The sequence below is a fragment of the Pagrus major genome, chromosome 5 (genome assembly GCF_040436345.1).
Source record: "Pagrus major chromosome 5, Pma_NU_1.0".
NCBI lineage: Eukaryota > Metazoa > Chordata > Actinopteri > Spariformes > Sparidae > Pagrus > Pagrus major.
In genome coordinates, this window is record NC_133219.1 from 35,759,281 (window position 1) to 35,780,896 (window position 21,616).

A 21,616-nucleotide genomic window follows, 5' to 3' on the forward strand; every position below is an offset into this window, starting at 1 on the left:
GTAATAAAAATACATGAAGAGAATTGAGGAAAAGGAGAAGATTGGCCGGGGGAGAGGAGGCAACAACACGGCGTCTATTCCTTTTTTTCTTCTGTCTCACCCCTGCTCCTCAGACATGGACGTGGACGCCTTTTAACGCAACACCGCGGGGATACATACACGTCTGCTGCGGCGCCGAGAGCTCCGGCTGAAAAAATGCTGTGTTATGTGTGGCTTTTCTTCTTTTTCTGAAGCAGACACACACCACAGATAACTGTACTGTATCCCAGCCTAGCGGATTGGAGTGAAAGTCCGCCATATTCTGCCTTACCACGCCCGGGAGTCGAGCCACTGGAAAAATAAAGCGACAGTTTTACGCATGTGTTTCTTTTTCTCTCTCTCTCCCGTCGCCCACACCCCACGGACGATCACTTGAACTGAAGGGATTTTTTTTTTCTTTTTGTTTTTCGGATTGAAAAGAAATTGGGAGACTTTGTAGAGAGAGAGAGAGAGAGGTGGCCGGGGCACGGATGGCAACGCTTACCGAGATCCCACACGGAGGATGTGTTTTTTAAAAAGGATCTGTTGATCATATTGAGTAGAGAAAAAGCAGATTACACCAATTAAGATCGCACAGATCATTCAACTCGGACACTGTTTTGAAAAGCTGTCGGGAGGCCCCGGAAAGCGAACCGAAACAGGGGGGAGGGAGGGCTGGGGGTCAATAATTTCTCAAATATCTTAATTTTTCCCTCTCCAGCACAATCTGTGCGCTGTTCACACTCATTATAAGGGCGTCCACGCGTAATTTCCACCACCACCAGGCCTGTATGAGGACGTTATCTGGCATTCACAGGCCTCCTGTTTTTGTTTTCATGTTTTTTGGACTCGAATCTGAATTCTGAATGAATCAGTAAAGGAGAGAGGGGAGGAAAAAAAACGCAGAAAAGTGAGTGTTATTTTTTTTTTTGGGGAGGAGGAGGAGGAGGAGGAGAGGAAAGAGGAGCGAGAATGACCCTGGAATCCATAATGGCGTGTTGCCTCAGCGAGGAGGCGAAAGAAGCCAGGCGGATCAACGACGAGATCGAGAGGCAGCTCCGCCGGGATAAGAGGGACGCACGCCGGGAACTGAAACTGTTGCTTCTCGGTAAGCTCGACAGGGAGGAACACGGGGGGGAGGGAGAGGTGAGGAGAGGGGAGAGAGATGCAGAGCCCAAATTCCTCTCTCCAGAAATACCTATGTCGGGTAGGTAGAAGAAGGTGGGGGTCTATTAGTGGGACTTCCCACCTGAGTGAAGTTGGGGAGTGGGTGGCTGCAAATATGTTGGGAGTGGAGCGCACAGATTGGCAGGTCAGCAGAGGGAGGAGATGCTTAACCCAGTCAGGCCTATAGAGCTCACGGTGTGTCACCTGATTTGAATAACAACCAGTTAAACAAATGCTCATCAAGTCACTCTCACCCCCCTCCTCTGTGCATTCACAGCAATCTGTGTGGCCCCCAGCTACAGAGAGCCCATCCAGGTGGTGTGTCAGATATCAGCTGGACCAAAGTCTAGCGTTTTATTGCGAGTAATCTAGGCAGCATTGCAGCTTAAGGCATAACCCTGGCAATGATTATATGATAGGTGTCAAGCTAGGTTGGAAGCGGGCTTTCCCCATCTTTGGAAAGGGGTTCCCACGCGTCCTGGAAAAACCTGGAAAAACTGGACCAGTTTTCCAGTCCAGACACTGAGAGAAAAAAGCAGAATGTTCTGGGAAACCTTGTGTTGTCCTGAAGCATGATTTAAACTCACCAGAACTACACAATCCAGTGTGGTATTGGTAGTATGCTGTGTAGTATTTAAAATATGTCGATTTTTTTCTTAAAAGGAAACCAGTTAGTTGTTCGTTTTAAGAGACTTGAAGCAAAAGCAAAACTTCCAGCAACCCTTGGTTACTGGTGCCCAGGCAGTCATGGATAATACACTGCAATTCACAAGAGAAAAAGGCATTGAGGTATCAATATATCATTGTATGGGCGCTCACTGTCTGTCATACCAGCTAGATAGTCACTGAAAATGTCCATGTGTGATGGTATGTTCATGGACCCACCTTTTATATGCATTTGAATCATTCCACACAGCAGAGAGAAAAAATGAGTCTTAACACCTCAACCTAAAATATCATAACATCTTAAAAGGTGTGTAAATATCACGGACATGGAGTACCTGTGCATATTTACAGCGTGGGGTTGTTAGATGTGAGGGTGGGGGGGGTGTTGGCAATCCTGTCGAGAAGTATTAGTCATACTGGAGAAATTTGAGGAAAACAAGTCATCTACTCACCATCCCGTTTTTAATTAGATTTTCAACAAAAAGCCCATTAGTTGTGATGACCGCGGTGAGTGGTGCCAGAAACCCTCTCTTCCTGATCCAGTGCCCTCCTCTCTCAATTCCTTGGAGGAGAAGGTGGTGGAGAAGGCCGGGGCTTGAGATCACGCCATCTAGCCTGCGTGTTAATGAAGGCGTGTGGGGTTTATGAGAGGCTGAAGGAGAACGTTTCCCCTTTTGCCCTCCCTGTTGGTACAAAATCCTGAAATGAATCCCCCCTTAACAGGATTTGAAGGAGCCGGCTACCTCCGCCCCTGTTAACTATGGACAAATGATTGTGTTGTTGTTGCCCTCTAATCTGTTTTAATACCCAACAATTCGCCCATTATGTAAGCACGTAAACAGCCAAAGACCCAAACCAAAAAGCAATGGAAGTTTGAGGACGTAACAGTGCTACTCATGAGACACAATATGGTATTTTTTCAAAGATTACTCACTATTCTCATATGATTCAAACGGAAGAATCAATGACTATGACTCATGTTCAATATTTATTTTTTTGTGTGGTGGCTGCTTATCAGTCAGTCCTCTCAGTATAGGCTATTATATTTCAGAGTGGTTTAGTAGCACGCCTTAAATGACAGGATGCTTACAATTAATGTCTCCGAGTATCGAGTTGTAGTGGAGATACAATCCATTAAGTAGCAGGGTAAAAAGTTTCCTGTAATGATGGATTACAAGTGTGATTTTTCTCCAACAAACACATATAACTTTTATGAATTTTCTAGTAACACTTAACATACTGTTAAGACTCTGTCTGTCAAGCACTCGTGAGTATAGTTGTTGTCAGAGGGTTGGTTAGTTGTAGTTGCTGTGTGGTGCTGTGGTGAATTATTGAAGGGACAATTTAAGTCATTTAGAGGCTGACTGGAGTATAGATAAGAAATGTGATAAGAATACAGTCCAGGCCAAACCAGGATACAGGCCATCATGGAAAGAAGAAGCACACGTCCCAACATGTGCATGTCTGAGCTTATAAAATAGTTACCTCAGCCAAGAAGGTGATGTTTTCGCCTGTGTCCATTTGTTGGTTAGTTGGTTGGTTTGTCAGCAGGATTACACAAAAACTACAGAACAGATTTCCACAAAACTTGAATGGAGTCTGGGTCTCCATCCCGGAATAGACTTAAATTATGGTTAAGCAGTTATGGGTGGTTAAGAACATAGAGTGAGCTATCAAGTTTGATTTTGGATTGAGCTTGATTAAATTAAAGGGGGCTGTTGAGCCTTGGCCGAGGTATGCACTGTACTGAGTGCCATCCTAGTTATGTTTATTTATCCGAGGTGGAAGAAGTACTCAGATCTTATACCTGAGTAAAAGCAGCAGTACCACAGCGTCGATAATATTTGTTTCATGTAAAAGTGCAAAAGTATTATCATCAAAATACAATTAAAGTACCAAAAGTGAAAGTAGTCTTTACGGAGAATGGCATTTCAGAATAATGTATGTGATGTTATTGAAGTATTGATGCATTAATGTGTTCATTCCTCCAACATTGAAGCTGGTGAAGTGGTTCGACTATTTTATATAGTTTATCTGTGGAGAAGCTTCCCCTCTGGATCAATGAGGTCATATCTTTATCCATAATAATACATCATAATTTTTTTGTTGATTAGATTTTGTATTATTAAACTAAATCTGCAGTAACTCGTAAATAAGGTTCTCAAATAGATGCAGTGGAGTGAAAAGTACAATATTTTCTTCTGATTTGAGTGTGGCAGTAGTATAAAGTAGCAGCCAATGGAAATACAGATACAGGTACCTCTAAAATTCTGCTGAAGTATAGATTTTGAGTAAATGTACATAGTTTCTCACCACCACTGGTGTACATTTCATACAGACTCCATCACTCCACCACTTGTGGCAGAGTTAACTGAAGAAAGGCTGTGCGCGCTCTGTATGGCGTCAGTAACCCATATGCTATCAGTGTATTATGGGGTTTTTCAAACTCACTAATTGCTTAATGTCCCGTGGGATCTAGCACAAAACTCTCCAGTCAAGTTTGGAAGTTTCTCAATTCTTCAAAATGTCCCTCGCTTGTTTTTTTTCACAAATCATCTTGGCTCTTAATTCACTTCTAGTCTTTCAAGCCCACTAATTGCTTTATATCCACAAGGGACTGTGTACATTGAAGCCCACACAACACAACAAATGAGCAAGCTTAAGAAACGCTGAAAGCATATCATCCGTCCTCCTTGTGCACCTAATATCCATTAGGGTGTTGTAAACTGATAAAGGGATATGTACCAAAATTAACACAGGTTTCACCTGGGCAGCAAACCAAGAATACTTAACTGGTCACAAAGTGGAGGAGTTGATGCAGCGGCAGGGGGAGAAGGGGGGGTTTGTAAGTGTAACACTTAGGAGCTGTCTGGCACAGAAGTAGTTTAAAGCCTGCTAATGAGTCAGAGATACTAAAGGCTTCACTAAGATAGGTGACTCAGGAAAAGTCCAGTAAAAATCGATGTCCGCCACAGCAGAATAACAGTAAGACGGGCCATCTCGGAAAGAACCAGCTGAAATTGATCCCCTATAGCAGTATATGAGCACAGGCGCATGAATTTAAAGTTATATCAAAACATTATACACAAATTGTGAATACGTTTTTGCCTAAATTCTTTCAGATTTAGTACTTTCAGACAGGACAACATTCAAAAACTGCAGTCCATTTCATATCGAAGCCTCCAAATTCTCATGAATGTCATGATTGTGTAATGTTTGTGTGGATCACGAATACAATACTTGTAACTAGAAACGCTTCGCTTCGTTGGAAAATGTTTACTGACAACACAGCGAAGTGAAACTACTGAGAGAACACATGCACAGTGTGGGGTCTCTTAGATGGCGGTGCTTTTTACTAACTTTATTCCAAATGAACCTCACAAAGTGGTCGGATATTGTGTTATATCCACTGAGGGCAACCCTGTTTAGATACTGTTGAACAAGATTGACAACATCTTTTGTCACCTATGATTTTTTGTTTTGTTTTTACTAGAGCCGAAACAATTAGTCAGTGACTCGGCAGCTATTTTGACAATGGAGTAATGTTTTCAGTCATTGTTCAAGCAAAAAAATTCCAAACGTTTGTTAGTTGCAGCTTTTAAAATGTGTAATTTGTGATCGTGAACTGAATATCTTTAGGTTTTGAACTTTTAATCTGTTTGAGTATGTCAGCCCGGGCTACTGGTCATCATTTCCAGACATATAATTGCTGCAAAGAACTTTGTGATTGCATTATTGTACGTATATCGCATCTGTGTGACCTCCTATTTATTCAACATTGAAGTTTTAAGCAGTCAAAAGGGTTAAACATGAATAATTATCAGGCCCATCTCCCTCTATTTAATTGATCTGAAATTGCTCAATTACAAAAGTGGCACAGCCCAGTTCAAAGCCTCGAGAGAACATTGGACCTAGTTTATGATGCCTGCCCCCCTTTTACGAACTTACACACATAGACACACAAAATTATCGACAAGTGGGATGACAGATGAGGATCTGAAAGTGAAGTTACAGTTATGAACAACTTAGATCATAGAATTACCTCTCTATAGTCACATAAAGTATCTGCTTAGGCTACTTCAAGGCTTGCACAGCTGAGCAGTTTCTTAAATCATGGCAGCATTACAGCATTTTTCATCCACATGTTTGCGCTCACATTTTTGCATATCTGCTGTTAAAGATATTTGCAAAAAGTGTTGATCTTTCCAATCACTGTCAGCTGCTTTTATCAGACGAATAAAAGCTGTGGGAACTTTATGAAGGCTGCGACCGAACAAAGTCCACCGCAAACTTTTAACAAGCGTTTAACAAACGCATGGTTGTAATTGTGAGAGGAAGCACTAAAGATGTCATGTGATTCTTGTATGAATGTGACCAAGTTAGTTAGCAGTGCAGTCTTAGAAAGTGCACAAAAAGGGGGGAAGGCTTAAACATTTTTTTAAATTCACAATGTGATTCAATGCTACTACAACCAGTCTTCATGCCGTACTTTAATGCAGTTAAATACTTGTCATAGTATCAACATTATCTCCAGTATAGTCGAGGTTTTTCATGGCACTCCCATAGTTATCCTAAACTAACACAACTCACACTAACATGTAGTGTTGCACATTGCACATTGCACATTGCAGTATTTTTTTATTGAATTCAAGTCTCTGTCTTGTGTTTTGCCTGGAGATTTGCAGGTGCTGCCTAAAGGCCGCCTGCCATTAACACTGAATCGATTTGACACCCACGAGAGAGTTTCTCTATGAAAGAGAAAAACAAAACGGACTCCTCAGATCATTTCCACAAGCATCTTTCAAGAATTTCAACTGCCCAACAAAACATCAGGTTCAGTTTCATTCTGTTGGATTTATCATTCAACATAGACTGTTAAACATCACTGATCTGACCTGCAAACTAGTTCAACAGGACACTGCTTTACCACAGATTAATACCTGAACATGTATATTTTAGAGTTATTTAAACAACTTTCAATTCTATAAAGCAGTTTGATAATCGTATAATTTTCACTGTCTGACTACTTTACGTTGGCCCACTGGACTTTTGTCGGACAGTTTGTTATTCTGGAAACAAATACCAACTCTGAAGGCCAGTTGTTTTCAATTCACACTCTATAATACACAGATACTTATGGATGTAACTTGAGTGACGTAAGTGATGTACTTATTTTAACAGAAACCACAATCCTTTGGTCCACTACAGCTTCAACGTTTAGTCGATTTAAGAGATATTTCCATCAAGCAAAAAATGTTTGCTGGTTCCAGCTTCTAAAGTTCAAGTATTTGCTTCTTTTCTTTGTCATTTATTAAAGTAAATGTCTTTGGGTTTTGGTGAGCATTTTGCACTTTATTAAAATATTTTGTAGACTAGAGCAATCAATCAAGAAATTGTGGAAATAACTGCCAGGTTCGTTGCAGCCCTAACGTCCAAATATACTAAAATATTACTAAGAGGAAATAACTTTCAGACTATTGGGGTTTTGAAATAATGGACTGTCGAAACAGTGGGCAAGAAGCAGGGCTAAATAATCATAATCCAATAATCCATGTTGACACGGGAAAAATCTGAAGTAAATAATATTATGTTTTCCAGATCTGACCTCTGCACAGAAGCTACAGGTTGTAGTTAAGAGAGACACACTGTAATTTAGACTGGAGGATTTGGTACTAAAGTTTGTCTGCCCTGTGCTCTGTGATGTCTCTCTCTTCTTGAGTCAGTTCTGTGCATAGCTGGCACTGATGTGGTGGTGCATTCAGGGGTTGTTGAAATGTACAACCTTGAAGATATGTCTTATGTTCTACCACTTTAAGTTGAGAAGAGAAGTCTGGGTTCTCTCCTTTTCTTCACCCTCTGAGTCCGACAGTCACGAGCCCTGGGGCTTGGCCTCTGGCTGTGGAGCCAGATCAGACACACTCACCTCAGGTGTAACGTCGATCCATCCACACCAACCTCAAACGCCAGGATAATCCTGGGTCGCCACATTGAAAGGTGACTCAGCAGCCTCTAATGGCAAGCACATACTCATACTTAGTCATCCTCGCTGTGTCTCTTATCTTTTCGAGCGTCTCTCTCATGGGTATAAAAGAGAAGACCCATCAGGACACAGATGTGGTCGAGCGATCTTTAATTATTTTGGAGAAATTGTTTTCCTCAATATTTTAAAGCTTTGAAATCATTTTTCTTATAACTAATTCAGCTGTTGGTCAAACAATTCTGTAAAAATGTCTCTTTTTTATAGCCTTGGGGAGCCTGTACAAAATACCGTAGCCTTGTAGGGTAGTAGCTTATAAATTAAGTTTCATCTTTGGGGAACACATTCTTGAACGGGTGGATCCCCAGAGAAACATTTACTCCACACACTCAACCTTTAAAAGCAGACTCGGCTGTCTTGAAATTAATTGTTTTTCATGTAATATAGACCTGAATTGCAATGGATTTTTACATTCCCTAGCCATTTGACCAGTGAACCAATAAGTTAATTTTGCACCCTGTCAGCGTCCATTTATCAGGTCAGACTTGGGGATATTAGAGGCCGTCAATAGTCATAAATGGATGAATTTATGAACCACTCACATGCGTCTTCCTGTTTGAGGACATTGGGTTCTTTCTCTGTTTGAACAGCCACGAGCAGCTCAGATCCTTTGTGCCTGTACACATCCAAAACCCACTGGCACATTTAATTTAAGTTTTTGAGATTACTCACTGTTCCACTTTGCCTGTTTAAAAAATAGAATGTGTCTATTTTTAGGGCGGACGCTGTAAGGCATTAACTCTTGTTCAACACTGTTTGTGGTCTGCAGCCACTAGTATGTGTCATCAAGGTTAATGTGAATGGGTGGACAGAGTGGTGTGTGGGTGGACAACACGTGGTCACAGGTCCAACTCACCCTTTGGTGCTGCAAGGTGAATATTTGAAAGCGCACCAAAGGATATGCAGTAGTGTTTTTGTAGCATTAGCATGTAGCACTAACAAGAAATAGGAAATCCAATTCAAAATCAAATGGAGTGAGCATGTACGAATTTTGCCTTGGTCTGTTAAAAAGGAGATGTGTGTGTACAGACTGTGTAGTATGACTACAAATAGCATAGCCATAATTTCATATTTCAAAGCCACCTTAACTAAACAAAGAAAAAAGTTGCATGAGAAAACACAGTATATTCTGATGCTTTTGTGTGCATGGTAGCTTTGATACAATCACATCTGCACGTGTCATGGGCTACGTACCTTATTGACATTTCTACAAAAGGTGTTATATCACGTTTACTTTACATGTTTATTGCCTGACTTTTATATTGGGAAGTGGATGGGATGGTAGTGGAGTTATAGGCGAGAAGGCTGGCCAGCCAGTGACCATATGTAAGCATGAGACCAGTGGACATTTTCAATGAGGGACCAGCGCATTTCAACATGTCTAAGTGTACACCACTGGATATTTTTAAAGATACCAAGGGGCAATTTCCAGCCGTGTTTGTGGCAACAAAAACAGGTATTTTAAGCCAAAACGTGATCTTTTACTAACCCTTACAAAGTGTTTTTAGTGCCTAAACGTAACCAGAGCATAAGCAAGGTGTTGTCACAAGATAAAACTGAAAATTGTACCAAAAGAAACATAAAGTTGCAACAAAAACAAATCTTATATCAACATATTTGCAACTGCAAATATTTATTCTGGTGATTGCATTTCCTTATTGGTTCATTCACTTTATAAACTGAATTTCTAAATATGATCTAAAGTGCTTGGCTAAAGAGCACTTCAGGAGTAATTGTGCTGACTCCAGTTTCCTCGTTACGACCTTCCCAGCTCATTTCAGGCTTCTGAGTCAGCAACCCTACAAAAGAAATGCTGTTTCCGTAGAGTTTATAGTATTTCAGCAATAACCTGTAGCTTGGTTTAGTTAAGTGCTTACTCTGTGTTGTGGGCCCACAGTATGGAGACGAAAATAGAGTTTATAATATACAGTACAAAGGAGTGTAACACAGCCAGACTTTTACAACAGAGTCTGTAGGTTACTCACTGGAATGCAGCACGTCTCTTGGCCGCTGCTATGCAAAACACACACACTGCTTCCTGCCAAGTTTTTCAAGAGTTAGCGGTGAGGTTAAGTAAGACCGTTGTGTGGGTCTGCCAAAATTCTCAATGAACCAAAGAGAAACTACACCCCCGGCTCTTCACACCCAAATAGTCCCTGTCACCACTGAGAAGAGAGAGATGTTGTTCTTGGTCTGTCCCCAGACCAAGCAAACAGGCTGAGAGGAGAGAAGCCAGCACATAATATTATACATGTGAATGACTAAGTGCATGAGTGAGTGAGTACATACTGTATGTGTGTTTGTGTACTGTATATCTGTGTGTATAAATGTGTGTGCACATGATAGGATGTTGCTACAAAGAACAATGATTCAGCTTTTTTTCCCCTCAGGAGAAATCTTCATACACCTTCACATTTTAAAATGTTTTTGAAATAGTTTACATTCCCAGATATGGCCAGATCTTCTTTTTCAGGGTTTGTGTTGCTTGAACTTAACTCTGAAGCTGTCAAGTAACAGTGGATCTAATGTGTAATATGTTAAGGGTTGTTATAAGGAGAAAACTCACAGAGAATTATCACCACACTAGGCAGATTTCCTGACCTCTACAGATCCTTTTAGCCTATTTTGGTTCATTGTTTTGGTTTTCTGGCCACTAGCTCCACTCTACCTAACATCACTGGCTCCATGTATCCCTTAAAGTGATGGCATATAAATCAGACACATCAATGTTTTCTTACAGCCCCGATCAGACATATTCCTGCTAGCCAAAGTAATTGCAATTCACAATATTATCCTGATAATCATCAAAATATGCTTAGAACCCTTTAAATGGTCTGGTAATTTTTTTTTTACTGCATCACTGTAGAACTAGCTCTCTGATTGCACTCAAGATTAGCACCATGTTTGAAGAATTTAAACACTCTCCTCTTGTTGTTATTGTTTTATTGTGATAATACGATTTCTGTTATGTTGTCGCTCTTCCCTTTTTTTTCCCCAGTAGGGCTCCAGGAAAAGTCATAAATGACTAAATGTCCATTTAAGGAGCGTGGATGCTGACACTGGAGATTAAATGTGCTGTCTTGTTAAAAGAAAACCTACAAAATAAATAAACTCTGCTCATTTGTCCTCTTTTCCTGTCTACTTTCTCAGGCACTGGGGAAAGTGGGAAGAGCACATTCATCAAACAGATGAGGATTATCCACGGCGCCGGTTACACAGACGAGGACAAAAGGGGTTTCACCAAACTGGTCTATCAGAACATCTTCACAGCCATGCAAGCAATGATCCGAGCCGCGGAAACGCTCAAGATCCCCTACAAATACGAGCACAACAAGGTAAACTGGATTCTGTCGCACAAGTGTCTCAACTGAAATAACGACTGACTTATAACTTGAGAAAAAGAGAGAAAGATGCTACAAAGAGGCCACGGCGTCGTTGTATATTTTTAGAGCGCTGTCTATCTTATTTGGAGCAGCCATCCATAATCGCTTCCTGTCCCTTTTTCACACTTCCTGTGTCCTTACAGCACACTAGCCCTCCATCACATGTTTGTGTTTGCACATATAATCACACAACAGAGACCAACTTTGACCGAATCTTCTGAAACTTTCACTTCAGCAGGTCTCTATTCTCCTTTTTTAGCTTGTGAGTTACTAACTGAGTTACGCAGTTCATTCCCTCCGAGAGTGACAAATGAAAGGAAGTGGAGCGTAGTAGTCTTCAGAGCCATCAGAGACCATTTCAGGGGTGACAGCTGACCTCTCGGCTTCGGCTCCTGCCTGCCTGGCAATGGTCCAGTGGCATGCTGTTGTTCACTGGAAGGTTTCGTGGAGATTTGGTTCAGAAGGGTTGATGGATCACTTAGTAGATTTTAGTGTGATCTCTTGCTCTCAGACCATAATGTCGGGATGTTAGAATTAGGACGCAGTAGATATTTTATAGATAATATACAGGAAAAACAGGTTAAAATGTACTAGGTAACACTTGAAACTGGCAATGTTTTATTAGCATTGTCCTTTCTGTAAACAGACATCAGTAAGTACACTATCTTCTGTTGGCTCCCATTCATTTCATCACTCGTCAAAAAAGGGTTAGGGTTAAAAAAAAAGGGGATCCAAAGTCTACCAGGTGTGCAGTAGAGAAGACTTAGTATAAACCATGAGATTTAAAATGGCACCACAACTCAGATTTAACTTGAGCACAGGCCCTATTTGCAACTGTGCTGTTGTGGTGGACCGTCATTCTCCGTGTGCTTTCGCTTCCCTCATGCTCACGAAGAGTGAAACTGAATGTGCTGTTGAAGCCCAGCAACTTCAGCCACTTTGAACACAGTAAAAACCAAGTACATCCCTCCAGTATGCTGAGTGAAAAATAATGCTGCCGTAATCATTTTTTATTAAAAAAGAAGGTAGCAGTACAAACGCTGGTCTGGTAGCTCACCAGGTAGAGCACTCACACCATGGCTTGGCCGGGCCCTTTTGTGCATGTCATCTTGTCTCTCTCACACTTTCCTGTCTCTCAGCTGATGCTGTATAACAAAGGCAAAAACAGCCCTGCATACCCTACATACTAAATAAAAAAATATATACTGAAGAAAAATACTTGAATACTTGTGGGGTACTATGAAAGTACTTGAGTACAGCAAGCAGCAAAGTTATGTGTCAATGAAAAAGTACAACAGAACTCCTGAACACCTGTCTGACTTTATACTTAACGTCCCTTTGCTCTCATAAGACTAAAATGGGAACTATTATACCTTTGACCTCTGACATCACAAAGGAAGTGAAAATGAAACCTGTTGATCGTGTCTACACTGGCTGCACGGACATTCGTTCTGAATGTCAAGATTGCAGGCACTTAGGCTAGTAAAACCTGGCATGTTGCTGTTATGAGACAAGGAGATGGAGAAATAAAACTCTTTTCTTCACCGTGGCTGAGTCTAAACATCTCAATCACATTTAAACCATCACATTGAGTTATTTGCCGCTATGATTGTTTTCTTGTTTACTTTTTTACTTGTTTACTCTGCCATCTCCACGTCCATTGCAGCACATAAAATAGGTATAACATGAATAACTTTATTTTACTTCAGTCATGCTGAATGACTTTACACTGTAAAGGAAATGGAACTAAATGAGGGTTAGATCAGTAATATAAAAGTCATGGTAGTATGTTGATTTCGTAATATCGGTCTGATTTATGGTAATAAAACAGTTTCAACATTCAGGCACACGTTGATCTTGTGTCAAGGGACTCAGGAGAGTTTTAACGGGAATCTGGGACGGCCACACTTTCCCCTTAATAGGCCCAGCAGGATTTGAGCTTTAGATATTTGGTCCATGCTGAGCCTGGAGGTGTAAAGAAAGTTCTGGATATAGAAATTGTGAGGGAGAAAATAAGCCAGTTATAATTAGGACTGCATAACCTGTATGTTGATTGGCTTTCATAGGTGCTGTCTTTTGATATTCAAAAATAAAAAGTTGCAGTTTTATTGAAGTATCACTTTTTTGCTTGGTGTTGTTAATTACATTTTTCTCCTTGTTTCTTCCCTCCAGGGCAACGCCAACATCGTAAGAGAGGTGGATGTAGAAAAGGTCAGCACGATGGAGAATCCTTATGTAGATGCAATCAAGAGCTTATGGAATGACCCGGGCATCCAGGAGTGCTACGACCGAAGGAGGGAATACCAACTCTCAGACTCCACTAAATAGTGAGTCGAGTGTCAAAATAAGTTGGGCATGAATTGAAATTTCTGAACATTTCTAAATATGTAGCTTCATTTTCTGTGTGTGTGTGTGTCTGTAGTTACCTGAACGCGTTGGACCGGATCGCTGAGCCGGCGTACCTTCCCACCCAGCAGGATGTGTTGAGGGTTCGAGTCCCAACCACGGGCATCATTGAATACCCGTTTGACTTGCAGAGTGTCATATTCAGGTGAATAAAGAGATATTTTCAGAAACATGATTGTTTGGTGTAAATACTCACAGTTTATGACTTATTCGCTGTTTTTGGTTCATAGAAAACACTTGTTTGTTATGTTAAGAGCTCATATCTATTATCTACCTTATTCCTAAATACTCTTTTCTTTAGTCTCACTAAGGTGGAATTGTGGTAGAAGGGGGCGCCATAAACACAAAAGTGACTTTTCTGCCAGTAGTCGCACCCAGAAATCAAGTCATCACATGTCTCATCTTTAAAACATTCAGAAAGGCTTGCAAAACTTTCAGTGCTTGTAGTGACTGATTTCTCACTTTTTGGATGCTGCTGCTGTCACCGTGACAGGATGGTGGATGTTGGAGGTCAGAGGTCGGAGAGGAGGAAGTGGATCCACTGTTTTGAGAACGTCACGTCCATCATGTTCCTGGTGGCGCTCAGCGAGTACGACCAAGTTTTGGTGGAGTCGGACAACGAGGTGAGTGATGAATACGCACAGTAAATAAATGTAATGACCAAACTAAGTGATTATTGTCTGTGTGGTACTTTTTGTTTCACATTTTCATAAACGATTTCGCCCATTTTAAAAGCTTTTGTTCTTTGATGTGGAAGCTATTTCTGATTTAAAACAATGGAAATCAGATTCTGCTCCTGCCTGGCCGTGCTCCACCTTTTTTTTCCCTTGGAAAGCATTTGTAAATGAACAGCCAGCTGTTTTGAATACCGCCTCAGGCCCCATCTCCTTCTTAAAAGGATATAGCAGTTGTGTCAAGTGTGTTAATGAGCAGCTGTGTGTTCATATGTGTGCTCGTTTTTGAACCCATGTTTATTTTCCTTCCTTTGCTTCTTTTGTTACATCAAACTACAGAAAACAGAGGACTAAGCGGCTGCACGTCCGCTGTATTCTGACGTCATTAGATTAGTTTTTATAATATACAGGAGATATTTCTGTTTAGCCCTCTTAATACGCTGCAGCGCTGGTGATGTGATAGCCGAGGCTTGCTTTCAGAATGGTTGTTTTGTTTAATTAAGCGCTGAAATGAAGTGCAAGCGGAGAAATTAAACTCTTGAAGACGACATGGCCGCCCTTCCCTCTCATATTTACTGCTCTCCCTCTGGTGCTGTAAAACATTTATTAAAATCTGTACTTAATGAGTATGAAAGACTGTGGTTTAATTAACTGATTAACTCTCCCTCTCTCTCTCTCTTTCTCTGTTTCTCTGTATGTCTTTCTCCTTGCAAACACACACATTCACACACACTCTCTGTAGAACCGAATGGAGGAGAGTAAAGCTCTGTTCAGGACAATAATCACATACCCCTGGTTCCAAAACTCCTCCGTCATCCTCTTCCTCAACAAGAAGGACCTATTGGAGGAGAAGATCATGTACTCTCATCTGGTTGACTACTTTCCAGAGTATGATGGTGAGTAACAGAAGCAACACACAGTTCAAATATCTGAATCTGCTCTTCTTGAGCTGTAAGAACAACACTGGACCAATGCTATTATGCTTTTTAAAGGTGTTATTGGCTTATACTAGTAGTGGTCCACACTGGTATTGGTATATCCTGTATTAGGCTGGCAAACATACCTAAATACAGAAGTTTAATATTTTGTATTTTCAGATTGTGAGGCTGCATGATATATCTTTCAGATGTCTGTATCTGCCAAAAATTCTGCCTGATATATGACACGGTATTTGATATAATGATGATGTATTGTCAAAGCGAGCCTTTCTTTTCACACGTCAGCCAGAACAGAACATTTCCCTTATAGAACATATAATATAATAAGAAGAAAAGCTCATTGTACCCTCTTGACAAGTCAGTTCATGAAGTGTTGTCCTCTCCTCTCCAGGGCCCCAGAGGGATGCCCAAGCAGGGCGAGAGTTCATCCTCAAGATGTTCGTGGACCTGAACCCAGACAGCGATAAGATCATCTACTCTCACTTCACCTGCGCCACCGACACAGAGAACATCCGTTTCGTCTTCGCCGCCGTCAAAGACACCATCCTGCAGCTCAACCTAAAGGAGTACAACCTGGTGTAGAGCGGAGCAGGGGCCGCCTAGCAGGAGGCCCCTCGACACACACTGACTGACGCAATCTGTGAAACGATACATCATATACACACACACGAAAAGAAAATCCAAGAAAAAAAATCTAATGGTTGCATAATACTAATTTATTTGCCATTTGTTGATCTCTTGGACCCCGAGGGGTGAGCAAAGTAAATTTTATCTTGCTATTTAAGAAGGAGGTAATGAAATATAGGGAGAGAGGGCAAGATACTCTGAAGGGTTGGGGAGGGATTTGCTGTTGACTGTACAGCAACGATCCTCATTTCTAGGCTTTGCGCATTGTGAAGTTCTGTTTTTTTCTGTTTATTTTCTTTTTTTTTTGAGAGAAAGAAAGAAACTACTCTGTGCACTTGAGGTTTTGGTGGCTTGTTTTGTCCATCAGAGCTGGAACAAATGCAATGTGCTCCCTGCCTCCTGCCTTTTTATAAACAAGAAGAAGAAGATGAAGAAAGGTTTTCATTCCTTTTTTTTTCACTGTTCGGTTCTTCCGAAGCTTCATCCTGGGCGTTTACCTGTTTACCCACTAGGAAAATAATGAAACCGATCTGTAATCGACAGCTTGACCATTTTCCCTCAAATGAGAGCTTGGCAGTTCTCTCGATAAATAGGCTTAAACTGTGATTTTTAAATGATTTCATACCGATTTGGTATTGACTTCAATCATTATTAGTATTACATTGCATTTTTGGTACCGTCCAATAAGTAGAGCATGTGTGAGTGACAGCAGATTCACCAAATTTTTGTGTGGAAGTAGCTCGAGTCTTGTGTCGAGTGAGAGTCTCATGTCAGTTCTCCATTAAAGTTCAGTATTGTTGGCTTTTAAAAAAATGCTTTCTGAGCTTCGAGGCGACCGGTTGAGGAGGCATGTTGAATCATGACAGTGCTGGTTTGCTTTTCACAGACTGAAGAGAGTTGAGGAGGTTATAATTTATGACACAATGTTGTTGAAAGATTTTGTTCGACTGTGCCACATTAACACTTTTTATTATGGTAACGTGTGTATTTATTGCCAAAGCCAAAACAACTCAAGCACCGGACTCCACTTTGCGCTGTTTACTACTTTAAATGAAGAGAAGCAGAATCGGACCGACTGACTTCACTGACCGACTCCTGACTGATCGACCAACTCATTCCTGAAGTATTCAACGATGGCGCCCTCCCCAACACACACACACACACACACACACACACACACACACACACACACACACACAGCTCCACAGCTTGGACTGACTAAAGCTAGAGTTCGTTAGAGGCTATCAGAGAGGAGGACGCCACCAAGTGCGCTGAACTGCTTGAACTGTCCAATCCCGGCCCCTCCACCCACCCACCCCAGCCTGCGGACTATCCAGTCACATTTCAGCTGTGTCTTTATAATCGTCCAATCACAGCCCGGCTGACTTGACTGTTCAATAGCAGTGGAGGATAACTTTGGCTGATTGCTACATTAAAGGGCGTTAAAGAGTGTTGATGTTCAGTTTGTACCAAAGTAAGCCCTTCTTGTTTCTGATTGGCACCTTTGATTTCCTCATTCCCAAGTTGCTTTAAGTTTTTTTGTTTTGTTTTTTTTCCAAGAACATAAGCCTGTAATTTACATTTATTGAGGCATAGTGCAATTATGAACGCTATAATCATTGTACATACATCTCTCTATATATATGGCAGCATCTTTGTTGGCTTTGTAATCATTACTTTTTTGGCAGATTGAATGTGCGGTATTGAAAATATGTATCTATGTACTTGTATTGTATGTCTAATGGCTAATTCATTTTTGGAAGAAAAAAATATGTTATTTACATGTTTGTTTTTGTTTCCTTTTTTCAGAGGAGAATGTACATTTTGTGTGTTTTTTTTGTTTTTGTTTTTCTCTCTCAGCAAAGAAACGTTGTTCAGCTTCAGTACTGTATAAAGAGGAGTATTATTATCCAACAACAGATTGATTGGTATGCCAGTACTTATAGTAGCCAGTCTGTTAAATTGACTTTTATATGGAAAAAACTGCAGAATCCAATCTACAGGGCTAATTGTAATCATTAGAGCACTTGTCATATAGGTGTAATCACATCGCTCATTGATTCTTATTCTTTTATATTAAGTGTCATTATTACTTCTCAATAAGTATTGATTATCTTTGAGGCATCTTGTGATCCTGAACACCCTCCAACCCCTCCGCCAAACACCTTTCCCTAGGAGAGATGTTTTATTTAGAGCGAGGTGGATGACAGGCAGGTAAAGTGTTGCTTTGGCTCATAATTTGTATGAAAATCATGGTGGAGGAGACGTAATTCTTTGATAGGTATGCCATCGCCTTTTAAACCCTCTCAAGTAAACCTCCGCCCTGATAGAAATTCAGTATTTTAGAGGCTGTCAGACTAATAAGTGACCGACCAGTGTACAAAAACATGCAAACAAAAAAAAGAGAGACTCAACCATTTGGCCTATTTAGAATATTTACATGGGCTTTATTTCTTTTATGGTTTACTTAATTTCCATTGTGATTAGAATGTACAGTATTACTTTAAGATTTATTTATGAGATGACGACATAAGAGAAAACACACAACAGTTCACATGTACATATTGCCTTATTGAATAAGCTGTGCCTCTGAAGTCTCATGCAAGGCGCCTGTGTTTTTATGAGAAGTGAAGCTAGTGCAGCCAATAATGTCCCTTTGTGCAGCTGGAGGATTGTTTTTTGTTACTCTGTGCTGTCAGAAGACCTGAGAACAGCTTTGAAATGTAGCTCATGTAGCTGATATGACGTGATTACCAGACATTATAAACACATCATGAGTGAATTGTAATCAGAACACACTTCTTTCTATTGATTTCATACTGTTGTCGCGTCAGATTCATGTCTTAAAACCCCCACGCCACAGTGCATTGTACTGCGTTTAACTGCCTGTTTGCAAGGTGTCACAATCCAGACTCCAAATTAGGTCTGCACAATTAATCAAAATAATATCGAAATAACAAGGAGCTGCAATTTTTTTTAATAAAGGTAAAATGTGTGACAAAACAGCGTTATAATGAAATACTGTAGTGCTGTAGAGACGCCCCTCGCCTACACATCTTGTTCTCCAGATGTAAAAAATTTTTTTTTTTTAAATTGCAATGGTGAATCATCATCATCAATAGGATTCTTTGACCATATCGTGCAGCCTTATTCCAAATGGCCACCAGCCGCATGCAGAGTGTTTTTGGGACATTTGGCTCTGGTCTGGCATCTCGCAGCCACTTTGGCAGGCGACCAGCCCTCACCTGGAGGTCCTGTTGTTTTCAGATATTTCAGCCAGCTGGTGAAATTGCTAACAAGGATGGTTGATTTTGGCAGGCAACGACCACTTCAGAAAGTTAATACCCAGTCCAGTTCACAGCGTACTCGAAGTATATTAAGGTCTTACAATAACCGCTTACCAACAGCGGGGAAGAATAGGAAAACAAACTGTTACTCTTGTTGTTGCCAGAGGAGATGTTTTGAAGTTCCAGCTTCTCAGTGTTGATCACTTGTTGCATTAATCAGTAACTTGTGTCCCTGCTGTTGTAAAGTGGCTATTTACACTGTCCCTTTTACCTTAAGGGAAAATCCTTGTTTAAAAAATTCAGATCATTGAACCCACTGAACAGAAAATGTCCGTCCACGAGCCCCAAAAAGAGATTCAAAAAGTGAATCCTGGAGTGTGTCAACTGCTCGTGAATCTCAGATGTTTTTACACAAGGATTAAAGCAGATAATAAAAAAAAAGAAGATATTGTACTGGCAAAGATGCAGAATGGATTTTGCCAGATAAATATGAGCCAGAATTAAGTACTGTTTCCAACTTGGTGAGAGACTTTCACATCATCACACTGAGGGAGCACATGTGAGTCATATCAGGCTGGATTTTTCCAGCAGGTGTTGACTTGCTGACACACACGGTTTGGAAACCTGTGCTGCGGTTCAAATATCAAGCAGACAAATCTTGTCCTGCTTTTTCTGCCTTTTAAATCATGAAGATATGAAGTCTAATGACTCATTTTGAAAATTGATGATAATCTCCAGTCACAGTTGTGTAAAATGTGTCCTGTATCCATAGTCACACCCCTTCAACATGTTTCTAAATGAAGCAACATGTTTCTTTTCAATAGCATGTCGACTCTGATTTTTATTTTCTCTCATTTCAGAGATCATTTCTACGATATAGTCAATTCAATGCCTTTAAATCTGTATCGTTTCTCCCCATCAGAGTTCAGGTCTGTGACTCTTGCATCACAGCATGAGCATAGTGCTTCTCCAGACGTCTGTGCCACATGCATTCGAACTCCAATTTGTATTACAAACCTCTGTCAAGCTCTGAAAGTTAAGTCAAAGTGAACACAGATGTGATTCTTGTTACTCTATAAAAGTTCAACAGAATGTGCCCCAAGCTTATTGCCAAGCAAGATGGTTAAAGTTGCCTCTTAGAGATTATTTAGGCTAATTTTCTTTCCTATGTTATCTTTGGTAATTTACATTTTACATGCAGTTACTGAGATGTAACCCAACAATTCCAAGAAAATACATCACGTTTGATAAATTCAGTGCTTTTTATATCCTTGAAAGATTGATGCTCTTACCCCTCCAAGACCACGGGGAAGAAAAAACCCTTAAGCCTGATTCTCCATTGAGAAAAGCTCAACTCCAAATGAAAAATGTTTGCATTAAGTTTTCCTGCCGATGATAACACGTTCAGTCTTTCTGGTTTTTGTGAATGTTCCTGTTGCAAAGCAATCATGATGATACAGAGTAGTTTGGACTTCTCAATAATGTATGTATTGAGAGCATTGTTCAAAAAGAGGACAAGAGTGTGGATAAACAGAGAGTAAATTGCACAAAAAAGCCAAAAGACTGCTTGTGGTTATTTTATTAAGGTTAGCTGCAGCCAAAACTCACTAACTTTGTTTGTATACCTGAACATGTAAAAAGGATTGGTCAACGTCAGGACACACACACATTCACAGGTACTGTTTGTCATTATCACTTTCTCAGTCAATCGTTTTTTTTAATGTTTTGATTCCCTTAAAAGTCCTTATAAGATGCATATTAACATTAATAAGAATATGTAAGTGTTAAGCACTCTTTAAGCACGTAAAAAACATTTAAGAACATTAATAAAAAACCTATACTATTACCTATTATGTTATTAAACCTTTAATGAGCCTTTGTGGTCGCTTTATTAAGATGAATACTTACTTTATTATACATTTATTGCAGTCAACTATGCTTTTTTCATCTACCAGATCTAAAATGAAAACACTATGCATGCACATTTAGTAGATTATTACATGTTTTCATCTCTTTATGATCTTTCATTTGATTGTTTCTATGACTTTATTTATAAATAATCTCATATCCTGTTTATTTTTTCTGTCTTTTGAGTTCATAATACTGAGCACAGATCTGTGCAACCGAAGCTCACTTTCACCCATGTGTGTTAACCTATTATTGACATCACATCCTAACAAAAAGAATACCCAGCTTTCATTCCCCTCAGAAACATTTGTTCTACTGCAAGAGGAGAAGGTGTAGAAGTGTTGAAGGTGAAACAATTGAATCCAGCCTGGATATAATTCATTTAGACGACTCATTCACTCACAGCTGGCCTTCCTGCCCCCTGGTGGCCATTTGGAGACATGGCACTGAGGCAGGATCCTTCACTTTCCATTTCCCTGTAATGCTGCGCAACTTTGGAGGATGT

At 40.4% G+C, this 21,616-nt stretch overlaps 1 protein-coding gene across 1 annotated transcript; it reads left to right on the forward strand.

Moving 5' to 3' along the window:
• The first annotated feature begins 945 nt into the window (after positions 1–945).
• Positions 946–17,703, forward strand: LOC140995894 (guanine nucleotide-binding protein G(q) subunit alpha). Its single transcript, XM_073466049.1, has 7 exons — positions 946–1,126; positions 11,039–11,223; positions 13,444–13,598; positions 13,694–13,822; positions 14,171–14,300; positions 15,094–15,247; positions 15,681–17,703. The coding sequence occupies exons 1-7, from the start codon at positions 991–993 to the stop codon at positions 15,869–15,871; spliced, it is 1,080 nt and encodes a 359-aa protein (XP_073322150.1). The 5' UTR covers positions 946–990; the 3' UTR covers positions 15,872–17,703.
• The last annotated feature ends 3,913 nt before the right edge of the window (positions 17,704–21,616 follow it).

What these genes read in the sequence shown, in the direction of transcription:
- LOC140995894 (XM_073466049.1), top strand. Translation starts at nt 991, where the DNA reads ATGACCCTGGAATCCATAATGGCGTGTTGCCTCAGCGAGGAGGCGAAA. An exon ending in CTCTCAGACTCCACTAAATA is followed by an intron (nt 13,599 to 13,693) that starts GTGAGTCGAGTG and finishes GTGTGTCTGTAG; the next exon opens with TTACCTGAACGCGTTGGACC. An exon ending in CTACTTTCCAGAGTATGATG is followed by an intron (nt 15,248 to 15,680) that starts GTGAGTAACAGA and finishes TCTCCTCTCCAG; the next exon opens with GGCCCCAGAGGGATGCCCAA.